The sequence below is a fragment of the Bombina bombina genome, chromosome 1 (genome assembly GCF_027579735.1).
Source record: "Bombina bombina isolate aBomBom1 chromosome 1, aBomBom1.pri, whole genome shotgun sequence".
Classification (NCBI taxonomy): Eukaryota; Metazoa; Chordata; class Amphibia; order Anura; family Bombinatoridae; genus Bombina; species Bombina bombina.
Window position 1 is genome coordinate 396,987,281 of NC_069499.1, and position 23,840 is coordinate 397,011,120.

The 23,840-nt window shown below is 42.1% G+C and overlaps 1 protein-coding gene across 1 annotated transcript in view; it reads left to right on the top strand.

The window, feature by feature from the left end:
• Nucleotides 1–23,840, top strand: part of RIF1 (replication timing regulatory factor 1) — a 675,273-nt gene that overhangs the window by 21,854 nt on the left and 629,579 nt on the right. The window contains exons 3-9 of the mRNA XM_053712714.1: nt 17,310–17,388; nt 17,566–17,662; nt 18,233–18,363; nt 18,468–18,559; nt 18,698–18,884; nt 19,005–19,097; nt 19,193–19,331. Of these exons, the coding sequence (XP_053568689.1) occupies nt 17,310–17,388; nt 17,566–17,662; nt 18,233–18,363; nt 18,468–18,559; nt 18,698–18,884; nt 19,005–19,097; nt 19,193–19,331 (818 nt within the window). The remainder of the gene's footprint in view (nt 1–17,309; nt 17,389–17,565; nt 17,663–18,232; nt 18,364–18,467; nt 18,560–18,697; nt 18,885–19,004; nt 19,098–19,192; nt 19,332–23,840) is intronic.

A 23,840-nucleotide genomic window follows, 5' to 3' on the forward strand; every position in this document is an offset into this window, starting at 1 on the left:
CATTCCAGAGTACTCTCTTCTCCCGATTCAGGGTCCTCAGAGTACGTTGAGCCATCCGCCCCCGAGGATTCTAGGTCCTGTGAGGTGCGTGTCCCAGAACCTTCCTTTGCTACACAAGCAGGTGTCCCTATGGCCTTTACTCCTCCGGAAGGTGGCTTGTTTCCTCCAGAGGTTACGGCACGGTTCCGCATGGGCATATCTGCGGCCTTAGCTCATTTTAAGATACTGTTCTGTTAACCAGGGCCCGTCGGGCGTGGGATTGCCTGACTCAGTTCGGTCTCCTGGGGAAGAGTGGGCTTCTGAGGCTTCAGGGGCCCCCAACCTTGGGGCCGGAGTAGTTTGTCGATCCGGCAAGGGATGACTTTGCCTTTCGTTATAGGTTGGCACGTCTTCGCGTCCTACTACGGCATGTTTTGGCATTGCTAGAGGATCCCAGTCCTAGTGGGCCGAGAGATCCGAGGCATTAGATGCCAGATGGAACATTGTGTATGACGCTGGGGAATGAAACTAATCTCCTTGATGTCTCCGTTTTTTATGTTTTTCCTTTATGTATCGGTTCTAGATCTGAGCTTGGGAGGGGCCTCTGATCGGCTGGTCCGGTTTGGCGTACAACCACCGGTGCTGCCTTATGTTTCTTATTAATCCGGTAGGATGTATTCTGTTCTCTTGTATAAAGCTCATGTTTGATATAATTTCCGTTTTGGGAATGTTCTTTCTCTTGAACCGATACATGCGATTTTGTGGTCGCATGGGCACTTCCTTGGAAGTTGCGCACTTTGGTTAAGACCGAGGTTATGTTTTATGGTTCATATTATCGAAACTTTGGGTCGATTTTTCTTGGACCTTTGACAGTTCTGGAGTGTTTTTACCAGGCATGTACTGGTCGGGCGCTGTCTACTGTTTCTTGGGTTCATGTCATCCTCGGGGTGCTGATAATCCTGTTGGATTTAAAAAAAACAAAACAAAAAAAAAAAACTGAAAATGGAGAACTGTCTCTAGGCTCAGTTTTATGAACTCCGGGCTCGGATCCTACTACGTAGTAAAGGGCCTGGGGTGTACACTCAACGCTTCTGGTAGGGAGGTTGAGAGCTCCAATATAAGTTGGTTTTTGCTTACATTATAGCTTGTGATGCGTGACTGTTTTTTACAGATGTCATCGTGGTTCCTAGGGTCCCTGGAGACTCGGAACAATAGGCTTCCATTCCTTTGGATCTGGAAATGAGATTGCTTCCGGAGGTCTACTATAGGGTGGATGATTTGCGGTATCTCTGGATGACGACTCCGTGGCCTAGTCGCATTCATTTTGCGAGGGCAATGTTTCCTTCCCTCCCGTCTTGGGTTGGGTCATTTATCTGGAAGTGTTGGCATGTCCCTCTTTACTTTCTCAGTGTTTTGTTTGCTTTAGTACGTAGAGTGCAGGGGCCCTCCCTGTCTTTCTACCAAGAGCTGCGAGATTCCCGTTTCATTTCAAGGATGTCAGGAGACAGATCCTGCTAGGATCTCTGGAAACTGTCGTTTTCTCAAGATATGAACTGCTCCTTATCATACCAGGGTCTTTGGACTCTCAGGTGCTATCCGTCGATCTTATTGCAGATCTAGCCCTTTTGGCTTAGGGATAGGAGGTCTGTGGTCAGTTGCAGTCTTTCCGCCTGTCTGGGTCAGAAATTTGACCATTATATTCTCCATTGTGTGGGTCAGGTCGTTGGGCCTGTCTACATGGATTACCTTGCAATTCAGGAGTCTGGTTGCCCCCCTCTGAAACTGAGTCCTTTTTTGTACTCTTGGTTTTGTGGTTGTTTCTAGGTTCTTTACATCTAAGGATTTAGATGGCTTGAAAGCACTGTCTGGGTGCGCCTCCTACCCGAGCTTTACGGGTTCCTCAGGAGCTTTAGATCTTCGGATCAGTTCTGTTTTTCGTGGACTCCGGCTTAGACCATGTCTTGCCTGGAATGGATATGGCCGGTCCTGTTTAACCTTAGGGTTTTTTCTCCCGCGTGGCCTATTGGAAAGGGCGGGAGGTTTCTGACTCTCATGGGGAAATTTATATTAGCCTGAGGCTTCAGTCTGAGGTTTGACTGATCCCTACTTGTCTGCTGGAACATATGATGCTTCTGGTAGGCTCCAGTTGCGGTTCCAACTGGACGGACGATACTGGGGTTTAGCCTCTGTTGGTAGGGTGGTTACCGTTGCCTAAATCCTCTTCTCACCTGGGTTGAGGAAGGGGTTTTTCAGTGTTCTCCTGTAGTGGGAGGTACCTCAGTATCTGTGCAGGACCCGTGGGTCCTTGTTTTCTCACCTCGTAGGGTTTTTTCGTTGCGTCCTCAATTAGGGAATGTATTGTGATGCCGTGGGTCAGAGTACTTTTCTTCCCCTGGGGAGTGTTCTTTTTGGAAGGCTGCTGTGTAGGGGTCCTTAGACCCGAGCATGAGGTTCCTGTCATAAGTTCAGGATAGCCTGCCAGTTCGGTCTGGGTTTGATTCCTTGTGGAACCATCCTTTTTCTTCCAAGGGTCTAAGACTCTTGTTTTCGGTCTTTTACTAGCCTTTGGGCTGGGATCGTTATCCTGGAAGGAAGTCGGGGATCAGTCTGCTTTTGCAGTATGGACCAATTTCTGATTTTGAATCTGTCCCTGTTAATGTGGGGATTCTTTGTGCCCATCTCTCTACTGGCTGCGTCTCCTGCCAGGATGTTACGCTCTTTTAACGAGAGCTGTGTTAGAAACTTTTCTGCCTCTCTTGGTGGAAGGTGTCCCACGATGGCTCAGGACAGCTTTGCTTCCTGGAGTTTGATCATCGTGAGTTTTGCTCACAGGTGGCTCTGTCCCCTCTTTGGAGAGCTTTTTGGCGGCTAAGACGGCTTTCTCTCGCTCTGTGTCTACGCTTGTTAAGCCGGACGGGTTTTTACTTGTCTTGGTTTCAAGGGGGAACTCTTGTTGGATTCACCATGGTTGGTATGGTGTGATGTCAGGATTATGTGGGTGACTTTCTGGTCATCTTAGTGATAGAGAAAAAAACTTTCTCCTGACTAGGGACCTATCTTCTAGTCCTTGTCCTCTTATGGGCTGTTTTTCCTGGGCAGTGGTCCTGTGGCAACGTCGGTTGCTCTAAGCGGGATAAGATCCTTTTGATATTTCATAGGTTGGTCTTTTCTCCCTCTCGTGGCTTGAGCCTGTGTTGGATGGTCCTTTGGATCATTTACGGGTTCCTCTTTTCTCCCTTTCGGGGGTTGATGGAGGGTTTTTAGTTCTAGGTCAGAAATGTTTTCTGTGGGAGTTGAGTGCCGCAAGGTTGACTCCTCTGAAGCCTTGTGCTCAGCAGACTGAGTCTGAGTGGTCTCTAGCATGGCTTTACATAACTGAGTGGTTACCCGGGTTTCCGTTTTTTTTTTCTTGTATGGGGTGTAGAGTAATTTTCAGGCAGTGGTGCCTTTTCGAAGGAGCCGCCTTTTTCTCCAACATAGGTGTGTCCGGTCCACGGCGTCATCCTTACTTGTGGGATATTCTCTTCCCCAACAGGAAATGGCAAAGAGCCCAGCAAAGCTGGTCACATGATCCCTCCTAGGCTCCGCCTACCCCAGTCATTCTCTTTGCCGTTGTACAGGCAACATCTCCACGGAGATGGCTTAGAGTTTTTTAGTGTTTAACTGTAGTTTTTCATTATTCAATCAAGAGTTTGTTATTTTCAAATAGTGCTGGTACGTACTATTTACTCAGAAACAGAAAAGAGATGAAGAATTCTGTTTGTATGAGGAAAATGATTTTAGCAACCGTAACTAAAATCCATGGCTGTTCCACACAGGACTGTTGAGAGCATTAACTTCAGTTGGGGGAACAGTTTGCAGTCCTTTGCTGCTTGAGGTATGACACATTCTAACAAGACGATGTAATGCTGGAAGCTGTCATTTTCCCTATGGGATCCGGTAAGCCATGTTTATTACGATTGTAAATAAGGGCTTCACAAGGGCTTATTTAGACTGTAGACATTTTTTGGGCTAAATCGATTGATATTAACACTTATTTAGCCTTGAGGAATCATTTATTCTGGGTATTTTGATATAATTATATCGGCAGGCACTGTTTTAGACACCTTATTCTTTAGGGGCTTTCCCAAAGCATAGGCAGAGTCTCATTTTCGCGCCGGTGTTGCGCACTTGTTTTTGAGAGGCATGGCATGCAGTCGCATGTGAGAGGAGCTCTGATACTGATAAAAGACTTCTGAAGGCATCATTTGGTATCGTATTCCCCTTGGGTTTGGTTGGGTCTCAGCAAAGCAGATACCAGGGACTGTAAAGGGGTTAAAGCTTAAAACGGCTCCGGTTCCGTTATTTTAAGGGTTAAAGCTTCCAAAATTGGTGTGCAATATTTTCAAGGCTTTAAGACACTGTGGTGAAAGTTTGGTGAATTTTGAACAATTCCTTCATGTTTTTTCGCAATTGCAGTAATAAAGTGTGTTCAGTTTAAAATTTAAAGTGACAGTAACGGTTTTATTTCAAAACGTTTTTTGTACTTTCTTATCAAGTTTATGCCTGTTTAACATGTCTGAACTACCAGATAGACTGTGTTCTGAATGTGGGGAAGCCAGAATTCCTATTCATTTAAATAAATGTGATTTATGTGATAATGACAATGATGCCCAAGATGATTCCTCAAGTGAGGGGAGTAAGCATGGTACTGCATCATTCCCTCCTTCGTCTACACGAGTCTTGCCCACTCAGGAGGCCCCTAGTACATCTAGCGCGCCAATACTCCTTACTATGCAACAATTAACGGCTGTAATGGATAATTCTGTCAAAAACATTTTAGCCAAAATGAACCCTTGTCAGCGTAAGCGTGGATGCTCTGTTTTAGTTACTGAAGAGCATGACGACGCTGATATTAATATCTCTGAAGGGCCCCTAACCCAATCTGAGGGAGCCAGGGAGGTTTTGTCTGAGGGAGAAATTACTGATTTAGGGAACATTTCTCAGCAGGCTGAATCTGATGTGATTACTTTTAAATTTAAATTGGAACATCTCCGCATTTTGCTTAAGGAGGTATTATCCACTCTGGATGATTGTGAAAATTTGGTCATCCCAGAGAAACTATGTAAAATGGACAAGTTCCTAGAGGTGCCGGGGCTCCCAGAAGCTTTTCCTATACCCAAGCGGGTGGCGGACATTGTTAATAAAGAATGGGAAAGGCCCGGTATTCCTTTCGTCCCTCCCCCCATATTTAAAAAATTGTTTCCTATGGTCGACCCCAGAAAGGACTTATGGCAGTCAGTCCCCAAGGTCGAGGGAGCGGTTTCTACTTTAAACAAACGCACCACTATTCCCATAGAGGATAGTTGTGCTTTCAAAGATCCTATGGATAAAAAATTAGAAGGTTTGCTTAAAAAGATGTTTGTTCAGCAGGGTTACCTTCTACAACCCATTTCATGCATTGTCCCTGTCACTACAGCCGCATATTTCTGGTTTGATGAACTGTTTAAGGTGCTCGATAGTGACTCTCCTCCTTATGAGGAGATTATGGACAGAGTCAATGCTCTCAAATTGGCTAATTCTTTCACTCTAGACGCCTCTTTGCAATTGGCTAAGTTAGCGGCTAAGAATTCTGGGTTTGCTATTGTGGCGCGCAGAGCGCTTTGGTTGAAATCTTGGTCGGCTGATGCGTCTTCCAAGAACAAGCTACTAAACATTCCTTTCAAGGGGAAAACGCTGTTTGGTCCTGACTTGAAAGAGATTATCTCTGATATCACTGGGGGTAAGGGCCATGCCCTTCCTCAGGATCGGCCTTTCAAGGCAAAAAATAGACCTAATTTTCGTCCCTTTCGTAAAAACGGACCAGCCCAAGGTGCTACGTCCTCTAAGCAAGAGGGTAATACTTCTCAGGCCAAGCCAGCTTGGAGACCAATGCAAGGCTGGAACAAGGGAAAGCAGGCAAAGAAACCTGCCACTGCTACCAAGACAGCATGAAATATCGGCCCCCGATCCGGGACCGGATCTGGTGGGGGGCAGACTCTCTCTCTTCGCTCAGGCTTGGGCAAGAGATGTTCTGGATCCTTGGGCGCTAGAAATAGTCTCCCAGGGTTATCTTCTGGAATTCAAGGGACTTCCCCCAAGGGGAAGGTTCCACAGGTCTCAGTTGTCTTCAGACCACATAAAAAGACAGGCGTTCTTACATTGTGTAGAAGACCTGTTAAAAATGGGAGTGATTCATCCTGTTCCATTGAGAGAACAAGGGATGGGGTTCTACTCCAATCTGTTCATAGTTCCCAAAAAAGAGGGAACGTTCAGACCAATCCTAGATCTCAAGATCTTAAACAAATTTCTCAAGGTCCCATCTTTCAAGATGGAAACCATTCGAACTATCCTTCCTTCCATCCAGGAAGGTCAATTCATGACCACGGTGGATTTAAAGGATGCGTATCTACATATTCCTATCCACAAGGAACATCATCGGTTCCTAAGGTTTGCATTCCTGGACAAACATTACCAGTTCGTGGCGCTTCCTTTCGGATTAGCCACTGCTCCAAGGATTTTCACAAAGGTACTAGGGTCCCTTCTAGCTGTGCTAAGACCAAGGGGCATTGCAGTTGTACCTTACCTGGACGACATTCTGATTCAAGCGTCGTCCCTCCCTCGAGCAAAGGCTCACACGGACATCGTCCTGGCCTTTCTCAGATCGCACGGCTGGAAAGTGAACGTGGAAAAGAGTTCTCTATCCCCGTCAACAAGGGTTCCCTTCTTGGGAACAATTATAGACTCCTCAGAAATGAGGATTTTTCTAACAGAGGCCAGAAAGACAAAGCTTCTGGACTCTTGTCGAATACTTCATTCCGTTCCTCTTCCTTCCGTAGCTCAGTGCATGGAAGTGATCGGGTTGATGGTAGCGACAATGGACATAGTTCCTTTTGCGCGCATTCATCTAAGACCATTACAACTGTGCATGCTCAGTCAGTGGAATGGGGACTATACAGACTTGTCTCCAAAGATACAAGTAAATCAGAGGACCAGAGACTCACTCCGTTGGTGGCTGTCCCTGGACAACCTGTCACGAGGGATGACATTCCACAGACCAGAGTGGGTCATTGTCACGACCGACGCCAGTCTGATGGGCTGGGGCGCGGTCTGGGGATCCCTGAAAGCTCAGGGTCTTTGGTCTCGGGAAGAATCTCTTCTACCGATAAATATTCTGGAACTGAGAGAGATATTCAATGCTCTCAAGGCTTGGCCTCAGCTAGCGAGGACCAAGTTCATACGGTTTCAATCAGACAACATGACGACTGTTGCGTACATCAACCATCAGGGGGGAACAAGGAGTTCCCTAGCGATGGAAGAAGTGACCAAGATTATTCTATGGGCGGAGTCTCACTCCTGCCACCTGTCTGCTATCCACATCCCGGGAGTGGAAAATTGGGAAGCGGATTTTCTGAGTCGTCAGACATTGCATCCGGGGGAGTGGGAACTCCATCCGGAAATCTTTGCCCAAGTCACTCAACTTTGGGGCATTCCAGACATGGATCTGATGGCCTCTCGTCAGAACTTCAAAGTTCCTTGCTACGGGTCCAGATCCAGGGATCCCAAGGCGGCTCTAGTGGATGCACTAGTAGCACCTTGGACCTTCAAACTAGCTTATGTGTTCCCGCCGTTTCCTCTCATCCCCAGGCTGGTAGCCAGGATCAATCAGGAGAGGGCGTCGGTGATCTTGATAGCTCCTGCGTGGCCACGCAGGACTTGGTATGCAGATCTGGTGAATATGTCATCGGCTCCACCTTGGAAGCTACCTTTGAGACGAGACCTTCTTGTTCAGGGTCCGTTCGAACATCCGAATCTGGTTTCACTCCAGCTGACTGCTTGGAGATTGAACGCTTGATTTTATCGAAGCGAGGTTTCTCAGATTCTGTTATCGATACTCTTGTTCAGGCCAGAAAGCCTGTAACTAGAAAGATTTACCACAAAATTTGGAAAAAATATATCTGTTGGTGTGAATCTAAAGGATTCCCTTGGGACAAGGTTAAGATTCCTAGGATTCTATCCTTCCTTCAAGAAGGATTGGAAAAAGGATTATCGGCAAGTTCCCTGAAGGGACAGATTTCTGCCTTGTCGGTGTTACTTCACAAAAAACTGGCAGCTGTGCCAGATGTTCAAGCCTTTGTTCAGGCTCTGGTTAGAATCAAGCCTGTTTACAAACCTTTGACTCCTCCTTGGTGTCTCAATCTAGTTCTTTCAGTTCTTCAGGGGGTTCCGTTTGAACCCTTACATTCCGTTGATATTAAGTTATTATCTTGGAAAGTTTTGTTTTTAGTTGCAATTTCTTCTGCTAGAAGAGTTTCAGAATTATCTGCTCTGCAGTGTTCTCCTCCTTATCTGGTGTTCCATGCAGATAAGGTGGTTTTACGTACTAAACCTGGTTTTCTTCCAAAAGTTGTTTCTAACAAAAACATTAACCAGGAGATTATCGTACCTTCTCTGTGTCCGAAACCAGTTTCAAAGAAGGAACGCTTGTTGCACAATTTGGATGTTGTTCGCGCTCTAAAATTCTATTTAGATGCTACAAAGGATTTTAGACAAACATCTTCCCTGTTTGTTGTTTATTCAGGTAAAAGGAGAGGTCAAAAAGCAACTTCTACCTCTCTCTCTTTTTGGATTAAAAGCATCATCAGATTGGCTTACGAGACTGCCGGACGGCAGCCTCCCGAAAGAATCACGGCTCATTCCACTAGGGCTGTGGCTTCCACATGGGCCTTCAAGAACGAGGCTTCTGTTGATCAGATATGTAGGGCAGCGACTTGGTCTTCACTGCACACTTTTACCAAATTTTACAAGTTTGATACTTTTGCTTCTTCTGAGGCTATTTTTGGGAGAAAGGTTTTGCAAGCCGTGGTGCCTTCCATTTAGGTGACCTGATTTGCTCCCTCCCTTCATCCGTGTCCTAAAGCTTTGGTATTGGTTCCCACAAGTAAGGATGACGCCGTGGACCGGACACACCTATGTTGGAGAAAACAGAATTTATGTTTACCTGATAAATTTCTTTCTCCAACGGTGTGTCGGGTCCACGGCCCGCCCTGGTTTTTTAATCAGGTCTGATAATTTATTTTCTTTAACTACAGTCACCACGGTACCATATGGTTTCTCCTATGCTATTATTCCTCCTTAACGTCGGTCGAATGACTGGGGTAGGCGGAGCCTAGGAGGGATCATGTGACCAGCTTTGCTGGGCTCTTTGCCATTTCCTGTTGGGGAAGAGAATATCCCACAAGTAAGGATGACGCCGTGGACCGGACACACCGTTGGAGAAAGAAATTTATCAGGTAAACATAAATTCTGTTTTTTGTACCCACCCTTTGTTTGCATTCAGTGTCCTCTAGCTTGGGTATTGTTTTCCTAAAAGTAATAAATGCAGCTGTGGACTCTTCCCGTTTAAGAAGAAAAATATAAATTATGCTTACCTGATAATTTTCTTTTCGTCTGACGGGAAGAGTCTACAGCTCCCGCCCGTGCTTTATGGGGCAGTAGTATATTTTTGTTCTTCAGGCACTTTTTTTTTCACCCTTATATTTCTCCTACTGTTCCTTGTTCCCTTGGCAGAATGACTGGGGGATGAGGGAAGTGGGGGAGGTATTTATAGCCTTTGGCTGGGTTAATGAATGCAGCTGTGGACTGGACTCTTCCCGTCAGAAGAAAAGAGAATGTTCAGGTAAGCATAATTTTATGTTTTTAGTGCTTGTATGGAGGCACCTCCTATCAAATACAAAACATGTTAGTTCAATATATACAATCCTCCTATCATTATCTACTCCTAGAAGATAACACCTATTAGAACTGATCTAAGTGACCATATACCAATATATTAAAGGGACACTAAACCCACATTTTTTTTTCTCTCAAGATTCAGATAGAACATGCAATTTTAAGCAACTTTCTAATTTACTCCGATTAATTTTTCTTCGTTCTCTTGCTATCTTTGTTTAAAAAGCAGGAATGTGATGTATAGGCCCATTTTTGGTTAAAGTGAAGGTAAACTTTGGTGCATAAAAGCCCGTTTTTAAAAAATACTATTAAAAACACTTTAATTCATCAAAGTTTACAAAGCAGCCGTTTTGCTAAAAAAATTACCTTTTCCTTTTCACAGCTACAGCAGCTTCCCCCACCTAGAGATCCTCTATTCACACGTTAAAGGGACAGTCAACCATAGAATTGTTATTGTTTTAAAAGATAGATAATCCCTTTATTACTCATTCCCCAGTTTTGCATAACCAACAGTTATATTAATGTACTTTTTACCTTTGTGATTACCTTGTATCTAGGAACCTTCTTCCAGCCCCCTAATCACATGACTGTGACTGTTTATTATCTATTGTCTTAAATTTAGCATTGTTTTGTGCTAGATCTTAAATAACTTTCTGTGCCTGCACACAGTGTTATCTATATAGCCCATGTGTACTTTCTGTCTCTTTGTGTTGAAAAGAGATTTAAAAAGCCTGTGATAAGAGACAGCCCTCAAAGGCTTAGAAATTAGCATATGAGCCTACCTATGTTTAGTTTAAACTAAGAATACCAAGAGGAAAAAAAGCAAATTTGATGATAAAAGTAAATTGGAAAGTCAATTAAAATTAAAAGTCCTATCTGAATAATGAAAGTTTAATTTATACTTGACTGTCCCTTTTAACAATGACTAATTCTGCTTCCTCCAATCACCGCATGGCCTCAGGCAATGACTACCCTGGGGGGAAAGCTGTGATTGGAAGAAGCAGGATTAGTCACTGCTGACATGTAAATGGAGTTTCTCTAGGTGGGGGAAGCTGCTGTAGCTGTGAAAAAACATAATTTATGTAAGAACTTACCTGATAAATTCATTTCTTTCATATTAGCAAGAGTCCATGAGCTAGTGACGTATGGGATATACATTCCTACCAGGAGGGGCAAAGTTTCCCAAACCTCAAAATGCCTATAAATACACCCCTCACCACACCCGCAAATCAGTTTAACGAATAGCCAAGAAGTGGGGTGATAAGAAAAAAGTGCGAAAGCATAAAAATAAGGAATTGGAATAATTGTGCTTTATACAAAAAAATCATAACCACCACAAAAAAGGGTGGGCCTCATGGACTCTTGCTAATATAATTTATGTAAAAACTTACCTGATAAATTCATTTCTTTCATGTAATTAGCAAGAGTCCATGAGCTAGTGATGTATGGGATAATGACTACCCAAGATGTGGATCTTCCACGCAAGAGTCACTAGAGAGGGAGGGAAAAAATAAAGACAGCCAATTCCGCTGAAAAAAATCCACACCCAAAAATAAAGTTTAAATCTTATAAAGAAAAAAACTGAAAATATAAGCAGAAGAATCAAACTGAAACAGCTGCCTGAAGTACTTTTCTACCAAAAACAGCTTCAGAAGAAAACACATCAAAATGGTAGAATTTAGTAAAAGTATGCAAAGAAGACCAAGTTGTTGCTTTGCAAATCTGATCAACCGAAGCTTCATTCCTAAACGCCCAGGAAGTAGAAACTGACCTAGTAGAATGAGCTGTAATCCTCTGAGGCGGAGTTTTACCCGACTCAACATAGGCAAGATGAATTAAAGATTTCAACCAAGATGCCAAAGAAATGGCAGAAGCTTTCTGGCCTTTTCTAGAACCGGAAAAGATAACAAATAGACTAGAAGTCTTTCGGAAATTCTTAGTAGCTTCAACATAATATTTCAAAGCTCTAACTACATCCAAAGAATGCAATGATTTCTCCTTAGAATTCTTAGGATTAGTACATAATGAAGGAACCACAATTCCTCTACTAATGTTGTTAGAATTCACAACCTTAGGTAAAAATTTAAAAGAAGTTCGCAACACCGCCTTATCCTGATGAAAAATCAGAAAAGGAGACTCACAAGAAAGAGCAGATAATTCAGAAACTCTTCTAGCAGAAGAGATGGCCAAAAGGAACAAAACTTTCCAAGAAAGTAATTTAATGTCCAATGAATGCATAGGTTCAAACGGAGGAGCTTGAAGAGCCCCCAGAACCAAATTCAAACTCCAAGGAGGAGAAATTGACTTAATGACAGGTTTTATACGAACCAAAGCTTGTACAAAACAATTAATATCAGGAAGATTAGCAATCTTTCTGTGAAAAAGAGCAGAGATTTGTCCTTTCAAAGAACTTGCAGACAAACCTTTATCCAAACCATCCTGAAGAAACTGTAAAATTCTCGGAATTCTAAAAGAATGCCAGGAAAAATGATGAGAAAGATACCAAGAAATATAAGTCTTCCAGACTCTATAATATATCTCCCTAGATACGGATTTACGAGCCTGTAACATAGTATTAATCAGAGTCAGAGAAACCTCTGACTAAGAATCAAGCGTTCAATCTCCATACCTTTTTAAATTTAAGGATTTGAGATCCTGATGGAAAAAAGGACCTTGCAACAGAAGGTCTGGTCTTAACGGAAGAGTCCACGGTTGGCAAGAGGCCATCCGGACAAGATCCGCATACCAAAACCTGTGAGGCCATGCTGGAGCCACCAGCAGAACAAACTAGCATTCCTTCAGAATCTTGGAGATTACTCTTGGAAGAAGAACTAGAGGCGGAAAAATATAGGCAGGATGATACTTCCAAGGAAGTGACAATGCATCCACTGCTTCCGCTTGAGGATCCCTGGATCTGGACAGATACCTGGGAAGTTTCTTGTTTAGATGAGAGGCCATCAGATCTATTTCTGGAAGTCCCCACATTTGAACAATCTGAAGAAATACCTCTGGGTGAAGAGACCATTCGCCCGGATGTAATGTTTGGCGACTGAGATAATCCGCTTCCCAATTGTCTACACCTGGGATATGAACCACAGAAACTAGACAGGAGCTGGATTCCGCCCATACCAGAATTCGAGATACTTCTTTCATAGCCAGAGGACTGTGAGTCCCTCCTTGATGATTGATGTATGCCACAGTTGTGACATTGTCTGTCTGAAAACAAACAAACGATTCTCTCTTTAGAAGAGGCCATGACTGAAGAGCTCTGAAAATTGCACGGAAACCCAAAATATTGATCGGTAATCTCACCTCCTGAGATTCCCAAACCCCTTGTGCTGTCAGAGACCCCCACACAGCTCCCCAACCTGTAAGACTTGCATCTGTTGAAATTACAGTCCAGGTCGGAAGAACAAAAGAAGCCCCCTGAACTAAACGATGGTGATCTGTCCACCACGTCAGAGTGTCGTACAATCGGTTTTAAAGATATTAATTGAGATATCTTTGTGTAATCCCTGCACCACTGGTTCAGCATACAGAGCTGAAGAGGTTGCATGTGAAAACGAGCAAAGGGGATCGCGTCCGATGCAGCAGTCATAAGACCTAGAATTTCCATGCATAAGGCTACCGAAGGGAATGATTGTGACTGAAGGTTTCGACAAGCTGAAATCAATTTCAGACGTCTCTTGTCTGTCAAAGACAGTCATGGACACTGAATCTATCTGGAAACCTAAAAAGGTTACTTTTGTCTGAGGAATCAATGAACTTTTTGGTAAATTGATCCTCCAACCATGATCTTGAAGAAACACAAGTCGATTCGTATGAGATTCAGCTAAATGTGAAGACTGAGCAAGTACCAAGATATCGTCCAAATAAGGAAATACCACAATACCCTGTTCTCTGATTACAGACAGAAGGGCACCGAGAACCTTTGTAAAAATTCTTGGAGCTGTTGCTAGGCCAAACAGTAGAGCCACAAACTGGTTATGCTTGTCTAGGAAAGAGAATCTCAGAATCTGATAGTGATCTGGATGAATCGGAATATGCAGATATGCATCCTGTAAATCTATTGTGGACATATGCCCTTGCTGTACAAAAGGCAGGATAGTCCTTACAGTTACCATTTTGAATGTTGGTATCCTTACATAACGATTCAAAATTTTTAGATCCAGAACTGGTCTGAAGGAATTCTCCTTCTTTGGTACAATGAAGAGATTTGAATAAAACCCCAGCCCCTGTTCCAGAACTGGAACTGGCATAATTGCTCCAGCCAACTCTAGATCTGAAACACATTTCAGAAATGCTTGAGCCTTCGCTGGGTTTACTGGGACACGGGAAAGAAAAAATCTCTTTGCAGGAGGCCTTATCTTGAAGCCAATTCTGTACCCTTCTGAAACAATGTTCTGAATCCAAAGATTGTGAATGAAATTGATCCAAATTTCTTTGAAAAAACGTAATCTGCCCCCTACCAGCTGAGCTGGAATGAGGGCCGCACCTTCATGTGGACTTGGGAGCTGGCTTTGGTTTTCTAAAAGGCTTGGATTTATTCCAGACTGGAGATGGTTTCCAAACTGATACCGCTCCTGAGGATGAAGGATCAGGCTTTTTTTCCTTATTGTGACGAAAGGAACGAAAACTATTATTAGACCTAAATTTACCTTTAGATTTTTTATCCTGTGGTAACAAAGTTCCTTTCCCTCCAGTAACAGTTGAGATAATAGAACCAACTGAGAACCAAATAATTTATTACCCTGGAAAGAAAGGGAAAGCAAAGTTGACTTAGAAGACATATCAGCATTCCAAGTTTTAAGCCATAAAGCTCTTCTAGCTAAAATAGCTAGAGACATATACCTGACATCAACTCTAATGATATAAAAGATGGCATCACAAATAAAATTATTAGCATGTTGAAGATTAATAATGCTATGAGAATTATGATCGGTTACTTGTTGCGCTAAAGCTTCTAACCAAAAAGTTGAAGCTGCAGCAACATCTGCTAAAGATATAGCAGGTCTAAGAAGATTACCTGAACATAAGTAAGCTTTTCTTAGAAAGGATTCAATTTTCCTATCTAAAGGATCCTTAAAGGAAGTACTATCTGCCGTAGGAATAGTAGTACGCTTAGCAAGAGTAGAGAGAGCCCCATCAACCTTAGGGATTTTGTCCCAAAACTCTAATCTGTCAGATGGCACAGGATATAATTGCTTAAACCGTTTAGAAGGAGTAAATGAATTACCCATATTATTCCATTTCCTGGAAATTACTTCAGAAATAGCATCAGGGACAGGAAAAACTTCTGGAATAACTACAGGAGATTTAAAAACCTTATTTAAAAGTTTAGATTTAGTATCAAGAGGACCAGAATCCTCTATTTCTAATGCAATTAAGACTTCTTTAAGTAAAGAACGAATAAATTCCATTTTAAATAAATATGAAGATTTATCAGCATCAACCACTGAGACAGAATCCTCTGAACCAGAAGAACCATTATCAGAATCAGAATGATGATGTTCATTTAAAAATTCATCTGAAAAATGAGAAGTTTTAAAAGACTTTTTACGTTTACTAGAAGGAATAACAGACATAGCCTTCTTAATGGATTTAGAAACAAAATCTCTTGTTATCAGGAACACTGAGTATTAGATGTTGACGGAACAGCAACAGGTAATGTAACATTACTAAAGGAAATATTATCTGCATTAACAAGTTTGTCATGACATTCAGTACAAACAGCTGGAGGAACAGATACCACAAGTTTACAGCAGATACACTTAACTTTGGTAGATCCAGCACCAGGCAGCGATTTTCCAGAAGTATCTTCTGACTCAGTGTCAACGTGGGACATCTTGCAATATGTAATAGAAAAAACAACATATAAAGCAAAATTGATCAAATTCCTTAAATGACAGTTTCAGGAATGGGAAAAAATGCCAGTGAACAAGCTTCTAGCAACCAGAAGCAATAAATAATGAGACTTAAATAATGTGGAGACAAAAGTGACGCCCATATTTTTTTAGCGCCAAAAAAGACGCCCACATTATTTGGCGCCTAAATGCTTTTGGCGCCAAAAATGACGCCACATCCGGAACGCTGACACTTTTGGCGCAAAAAACGTCAAAAATGACGCAACTTCCGGCGACACATATGATGCCGGAAACAGAAAAAAATTTTGGCGCCAAAAAAGTCCGCGCCAAGAATGACGCAATAAAATGAAGCATTTTCAGCCCCCGCGAGCCTAACAGCCCACAGGGAAAAAGTCAAATTTTAAGGTAAGAAAAAATTGATTTTAATCGTATGCATTATCCCAAATATGAAACTGACTGTCTGAAATAAGGAATGTTGAACATCCTGAGTCAAGGCAAATAAATGTTTGAATACATATATTTAGAACTTTATAAAAAAGTGCCCAACCATAGCTTAGAGTGTCACAGAAAAAGACTTACTTACCCCAGGACACTCATCTACATGTAGTAGAAAGCCAAACCAGTACTGAAACGAGAATCAGTAGAGGTAATGGTATATATAAGAGTATATCGTCGATCTGAAAAGGGAGGTAAGAGATGAATCTCTACGACCGATAACAGAGAACCTATGAAATAGACCCCGTAGAAGGAGATCATTGAATTCAAATAGGCAATACTCTCCTCACATCCCTCTGACATTCACTGCACGCTGAGAGGAAAACCGGGCTCCAACCTGCTGCAGAGCGCATATCAACGTAGAATCTAGCACAAACTTCACCACCTCCATAGGAGGCAAAGTTTGTAAAACTGATTTGTGGGTGGGGTGAGGGGTGTATTTATAGGCATTTTGAGGTTTGGGAAACTTTGCCCCTCCTGGTAGGAATGTATATCCCATACGTCACTAGCTCATGGACTCTTGCTAATTACATGAAAGAAAGAAAGGTTTCCATTAAACAGATTTGTCAACCCATGCCCTAAAATTAGTTAAATTAACTCAAATGGTGTGGTGTGTGCGCACCTCTTGAGATTAAAGGGACAGTAAACCTTAAAAATAATGTTATATAATTCTGCACATAGTGCAGAATTATATAACATTATTTAGGTGCTATAGCTATAAATGCCTTTTTTACCTTTTTAATTTGTTAAAAATATGGCTCTTTTACAGACCCGCTCTCTGCTGAGCGGGTCTGTTATATTTAGTCAGGAGCGAGCTGCACTTAGTCTTATGGCGCGGTCGGGCCGGGCTGTGACTATACAGCTGGCCCGATGCGCTGACTAAATATAACAGACCCACTCAGCAGAGAGCGGGTCTGTAAAAGCACCATATTTTTAACAAATTAAAAGGTAAAAATGACATTTATAGCTATAGCACCTAAATAATGTTATATAATTCTGCACTATGTGCAGAATTATATAACATTATTTTTAAGGTTTACTGTCCCTTTAACAAGTATTCTTAAAGCAAGGGATACCATGATGTTAATGAGATAGGATCTATATGTGTTCTGAAGGGTTTTGATGTGATCTAAATGTTCACCAATCCTGATGTTCTTGGCCTTAATCATAACTTTGATAAGTAACATAGTCTGTGCTGACTGTTTACTCTTTCAATTTCAGCCGTCTTGGTGGAGAAGAAGGCAAGGAGTTTGCTGTACTGGTTGGAACACATTTCTCTCGACTTTGTAAAGTTTTCATGGTAGGATATATTTGTAGAGGTGTGAAGACATTATGCGTTTCCTAAACAAACATTTTAAACATTGATATTGTGTGCCATTTTTGTTTTCTTCCCTTCTCGTTATCTTGAGTGTTCTCTCAACTCAATGTATTTTGTTTATCAACACTAAAGCAGATGTTTTTTTTTTTTCCCCCCCAGGGTCATTTGTCTGACCAGAACTCCGATCTAAGCAATGCAGCACTTCAGGCAATCGGGTTTTGTGTTTTTAACCCCAAAATTGCATCAGTTTTATCAGGTAATAAAATATTTTAGTAAAGTTCATGCATACTGCACTTCTGAACTTCAGATGTTTTGCCTTTTTCTGTTTTATGCTTAGTTGGTTTGAGTGCTGTATTTGACATTAGAAAAGCACAATCTCTCAAATTATTAGCAATAGTGGGTACAACCGCTCCTATAGATTTATACCCTGTTAGGGCAGTCTGTCGTATCATAAGGTTAATACCAGGAATGTACATGCTGCAGTTTCGTTAGCTAATTCTGAAGAAGGCTGTTACTTGTGGTATTCAGCACTTTTTGGAGCCAGATTTCTTCTTGTGAGAAGAGCAGCACACTAAGATCTGGGCGTGTTGCACTTTTACAAACGGAAATCTGACTCAGACCAGAGATGAATGCTGCAAGCAGCAGCCACCGCATTAGGCAGCCAACGAAACTGCCGGTTGCACATCCCTAGTTAATACAGTTGCTATTGAATGAATGGTTCCCCCTTAACCTAAGTTCAATCTTTCCCCTTGTTATAAAAATGTGCAAGCAAATAAGCTTTAAGGCTAGTTTACACAGTGTTAAACATGTTTTGCTTTCTCTCAAGGGGCCGAGATCGAAGAAATTATTTCAGCACTTAACAGTATTGCTGTCAAAACAACAGATAAAAACACTTGCACAAGAGCACTTTGGGTGATTTCAAAACAGAGCTTCTCTACAGAAGAAGTTGGGAAGGCGGTGAGTTGTGTGTTGACATTTTTTTTTTAAATGTTCCCAGAAATCTTGCATTTTGGTTCAATGTTTTCTTAGGGCTCTAGAGTAAAGACTTCTTTTCTCTTTAGGTACCTACTATACTTTCTACATTAGAAAGTGTACTTAATAAAGATGGACAGTCACTTGTCATTGAATATGAAGCACTAAATGTTGTTATGCGGTGAGTGCATGGTTTGATCTTTGAACGTTTATACATCTTTCACTTGATTTCTAGGTCAAATATTAAACTTTTGTATGCTCAATTGAATAGCAGAGCTTAAAATATTTATACAAGACCCTTCTGTCTTTGATATTTCAGACTACTTGAACAGACACCTGCACAGATGGCTGAGGATGCTGTTAAATGGTCTAAGCTAATTATTCCACTGGTAGTTCACACAGCACCGAAAGTTCGATTACGGGCTGCAACTGCGTTAGAAATTGGCATGCCTCTGTTGCTGCAAAAACAGGAAGTGGCAGCCTTGACTGAACAACTGATGACCTCTGTAAGTTTTTTTTATTTTTTTTTTTTAAATCTAGGTTTTTATATGCCTAAAGGGCTTCTTTCTATTCCTGACATAAAGTATCTTGCATGGTGTTTTCACTTATTTTATTTTCTCCTGCAGAAACTTATTCCAGAGCTCCATAAACTCTTTTCAAGTAAAAATGAAACCTATGTTTTGAAACTTTGGCCATTGTTTGTTAAGCTGCTTGGAAAGGTACGCCAGACATTTTAAAATTTGAATATGCTTTAATATAACAAGCACGCAATTGTTTATTATAATGAGCAAACTTTATTTTTCTTTCTTTTTAGACCTTACATCGTAGCGGGAGTTTCATCAACTCTCTACTGCAATTAGAAGAACTGGGTTTCAGAAGTGGTTCTCCAGCAGTAAAGAAAATAGCATTTATTGCATGGAAGAGCCTAATAGACAATTTTGCTTTAAATCCAGGTATTTTTTTGTTTGGTTTTTTTTCCCCTCCCTATCTTTGGTATTTTTTTTTCCTCTGATTTTTGATAGTGTTAAAGGGCCACTGTAAGTAAATATTTTCTATGCCTGTTACTAACTAACTACCCCAAATATGCTTTTTATCAATAGCATTTCATTAACATATCTCTACCGTATATCAGAAATCTTGTCTGCAAATTTAATTGTTTTCCAAACCCACTCCGTGGGTATCCTTTGCTCTGTACCAATCCGTTTACAATACCTAGGTTTCAAAATGGTGCTTTAAACACAAAGTTATTGGTTTAAGTATTTTGAACATGCAGTGCTGAAAATAGTGGGCAGGATAACGTGACATCATCGGCAAATAAAAGATAAAACTTTTAGAACGCTATGAAACTTTGTTTTGGAGAAAATATATAGGTCAGTAGGTTTTAATTAATGTTTATTAACTTTAATATGTTAGTTGTTTAGCTTAAAAATTTTAACAGAAAGAAATCCTTTAATGTTTGCTTTATTTCACTGGTTCCATGCTTTTGGTCCAGATGTAGTGATCTGCGAGTTAAGAGCAGATTCTTATCTCTAGTCCAAATCCTTCTAAGACAGATTTAAAGGGACACTAAACCCAATTTTCTTTTTAAAGACACGATGAGTCAACGGATTTCATCCTTGTGGGATTACGCCTCCTGGTCAGCAGGAGGAGGCAAAGAGCACCACAGCAGAGCTCTTATATAGGCTCCTCCCCTCCCTCCCACTCCAGTCATTCTCTTTGCCTACGTTATTGATAGGTGATGGCAAAGTGAGGTGTTTGTTTTTGATGCTTCAAGAGTTTTTTTATTTTTAAAGCAGTGCCAGAGTGTGCTGTTTTGTCTGGGGTGTAGCCGTAATCCATATCAGTCTCTACAGTAGAGCTTTTGGTGGCTTTAGAGCAATGGGAACTGGTGGGACATAATTCTCACTGCGCCTCCCATATTGTTATGCTGCCCTTCTCATGATGGCCTTAGCAAATCTAACTCAGGTCCTATCTGTTTCCACAGGGCTATGGGAGGGAGAGGACCTCCTAAACCTGTTGGAGCTGTCTTGCTGTCAGACAGCTTTAAGGTAAGTGCAGTTTCTTATTATTCTGGGACACATTTACATTATACTCAGAGTGGACTCTGCACTTGTACGTTTGGTACATTAAATTTCCTGGGAATAGAGGCTCTTCATGTATGGAAGGGGTTTCCTATGGTGACGGCATAGGTACAGGCACTGGGCTAGGGCTAAAACGCTGGGCATTATCGGTCATTTTTATTTCTAAATTATCCGGTAAGGGCTGTGTACAGATTAACGCCCACGATGGGTGGAGCTTCTATTTGCGTGCTTTGAATCTTCTAGACGCTGCACAGTTTTAGACATCTGTTCCGGTCTTGTACAGTGACATCCTTGCTGCTTGGTCTTGCAGGACATCGGGCTTTGCGCTAAAACCGCAATGTTAGGAAAGCAAGCAGTTGCTAGCGCCCCGAAGCCTGACCTGAGACATTGCTGGCAGCGGTCTGGAGACTGGTCGGCAGGTAGGTACCTCAGCTTAGTTGTTGAGGTGGAGAGATGTCTGAATGTGTGGCAAATTTTTTTTAAACTGCTTAGATGTGAAACGTTTTTGCTCAGCACAGTAAAATAGCTGCATTTACTACTTAAAGGCACAGTATTTTTTAACATAAATACTTCTTTTTGCATCACTCTTTCTCTCATATAGAAAGCGTTCTAAATTGGAAATTTAAGTATAATTTAAAGGGCCATGATAAATTAAAGGGCAAATTTATATTTTTTGTTCATTTTCTTGCCTGTTCTATATTATGGACTTAGAAAATGTTACTTGCAATGTGTTTGGATACCAATGTGGAACCTCCTGTACCTTGTTGTCCCTCATATGTTGAGGGCTCTAAGCTATAAAGAAAAACATTTTCATGATAAAAAATTATCAAAGGCGGATGCTTCTCAGGAGTCTTAACGATGAGAGGCAGAGTACGCCAAAAGCTTTCTCCCCAAGCGTCTCAACCCTTAACGCCCGCCCAAGCAGTGCCCTGTACTTCGTCTCAAGTTTCTGCAGTTATGTCCTCTACAGTTTGAGGCGTTATCTGCCTTTCCTATACTTAAAGGCAAACGTAAAAGGAAGGACAACTATGTGGTCAATGAAGCTTCTGATGCTATGGTGGCAATCTCGGACATACCCTGCCAGGGATCGGGTATGGAGGTTCTATCGGATGGTGAAATTTCAGACTTGGGGAGTTCCTTACCTTTGACTGATTCAGAGGTTGTTTCCTTCAGGTTTAAACTAGAACACCTCTGCCTGTTACTCAGGGAGGTTTTAGTGACTTTGGACGACTGTGATTCCACCGTAGTGTTTGTTCCTGAGAAATTGAGTAAGTTAGACAGATATTTAGAAGTTCCTTTTTACTCTGTTTTTCCAGTTCCCAAGCAAACTTCAGAGATTATTTATAAGGAATGGGAGAGACCAGGTATTCCCTTCTCTCCTATTTTCAAGAAAATAAGAAAATGTTCCCTATAGCGGACGCTGTCAGGGAAACTTGGCAAACGGTTCCTAAGGTGGAGGGTGCTATTTCCACCTTGGCCAAATGAACTACTATTCCTATTGAGGATAGTTGTGCTTTCAAGGACCCCATGGACAAGAAGTTGGAGGGTCTACTTAAGAAGATCTATGTTCACCAAGGTTTGCTATTGCAACCGGCTGCATGCATCGTTACGGTCACTAGTGCGGCAGCATATTGGTTTGATGCTCTTGTGGAGTCTCTTAAGACTGAGACTTCTTTAGAGGAAATCCAGGATCGGATTAAAGCTCTGAAGTTAGCCAATTCTTATATTACAGATGCTTCTCTGCAAAATACTAAATTGGCTCCTAAGAGTTGAGGTTTTTCTATCCTAGCCCGCAGAGACTTATGATTGAAGTCTTGGTCTACGGATGTATCATCAAAGTCTAAGCTCCTGGCAATTCCTTACAAGGGAAATACCTTGTTTGGACCTGGCTTGAAGGAAATCATCTTGAACATCGCGGGAGGCAAGGATCATCTCCTGCCTCAAGATAAAAGAACCAAGCAGAAAGCACAAAGTGATTTTCGCTCCTTTCGAAATTTCAAGGGAAACTCTGTCTCTTCTTCCTCTAAGCAGGAAGGAAACTATTTGCAATCTAAGTCTACTTGGAGACCCAACCAATCTTGGAACAAGGGTAAACAATCCAAGAAACCTGTCGCTGATTCCAAGTCAGCATGAAGGGTTTGCCCCCGATCCGGGACCGGATCTTGTAGGGGGCAGACTTTCCTTCATTCAGGCTTGGGTACGGGATGTTCAGGATCCCTGGGCTTTAGAAATAGTGTCTCAGGGATACAAACTGGAATTCAGAAATTCTCCTCCCCGAGGAAGATTTCTTCTTTCAAGGTTATCTGCAGACCAGATAAAAAGAGGCGTTCTTACATTGTGTAGGAGACCTTTCTTCAATGGGGGCAATTTGTCCCGTTCCAATACTGGAACAGGGGCAGGGTTTTTATTCAAATCTATTCGTAGTCCCCAAAAAGCAAAACCTCAGACCTATCCTAGACCTCAAGAGTCTAAATAAGTTTCTCAGAGTTCCGTTGTTCAAGATTAAAACTATTCGTACCATCCTTCCATTGATCCCAGAGGGTCAATTTATGACAGTGGAATTATTTGAAGGATGCATATCTACATGTTCCTATACACAGAGATCATCACACGTTCCTGAGGTTTGCCTTTCTGGACAAACTTTCAGTTAGTGGCTCTTGCCTTTGGTTTGGCCACGGCACCCCGAATTTTCACAAAGGTTCTTTGGTCTCTTCTGGCGGTTCTAAGACCGCGGGGCATTGCGGTGGCGCCTTATCTGGACGATATTCTAATACAGGCTTCATCTTATTAGCAAACATACTGACAAAGTGCTATCCTTCCTGAGAACTCATGGGTGGAAGGTAAATCTGGGAAAGAGTTATTTAATCCCAAAGACAAGGGTGCCTTTCTTGGGAATTCTAATCGATTCTATATCCATGAAAATCTTTCTGACAGAGGTCAGAAAATCAAAGATTCTGGATACATGTTGAGCCCTTCAGTCCACTCCTCAGCCATCAGTGGCTCAGTGCATGGAGGTAATCGGATTGATGGTGGCGTCAATGGACATCTTACCATTTGCTCGATTTCACCTAAGGTCTCTGCAGTTAAGTATGCTCAGGCACTGGAATGGAAATTATACAGATTTGTCCCCTTGAATATCCCTGGAACAGGAGACGAGGGACTCTCTTCAATGGTGGTCGTCTCTGGATCATCTATCCCAGGGGACATCCTTTCGCAGACCTTCATGGGTGATTGTGACAATGACGCCAGCCTTTTAGGATGGGGAGCAGTCTGGGGTTCTCTAAAGGCTCAGGGAGTCTGGGCTCAGCAGAGTCTCTCCTTCCTATCAACATCCTAGAGCTGAGGGCTATCTTCAATGCTCTTCTGGCCTTGCCTCAGGTG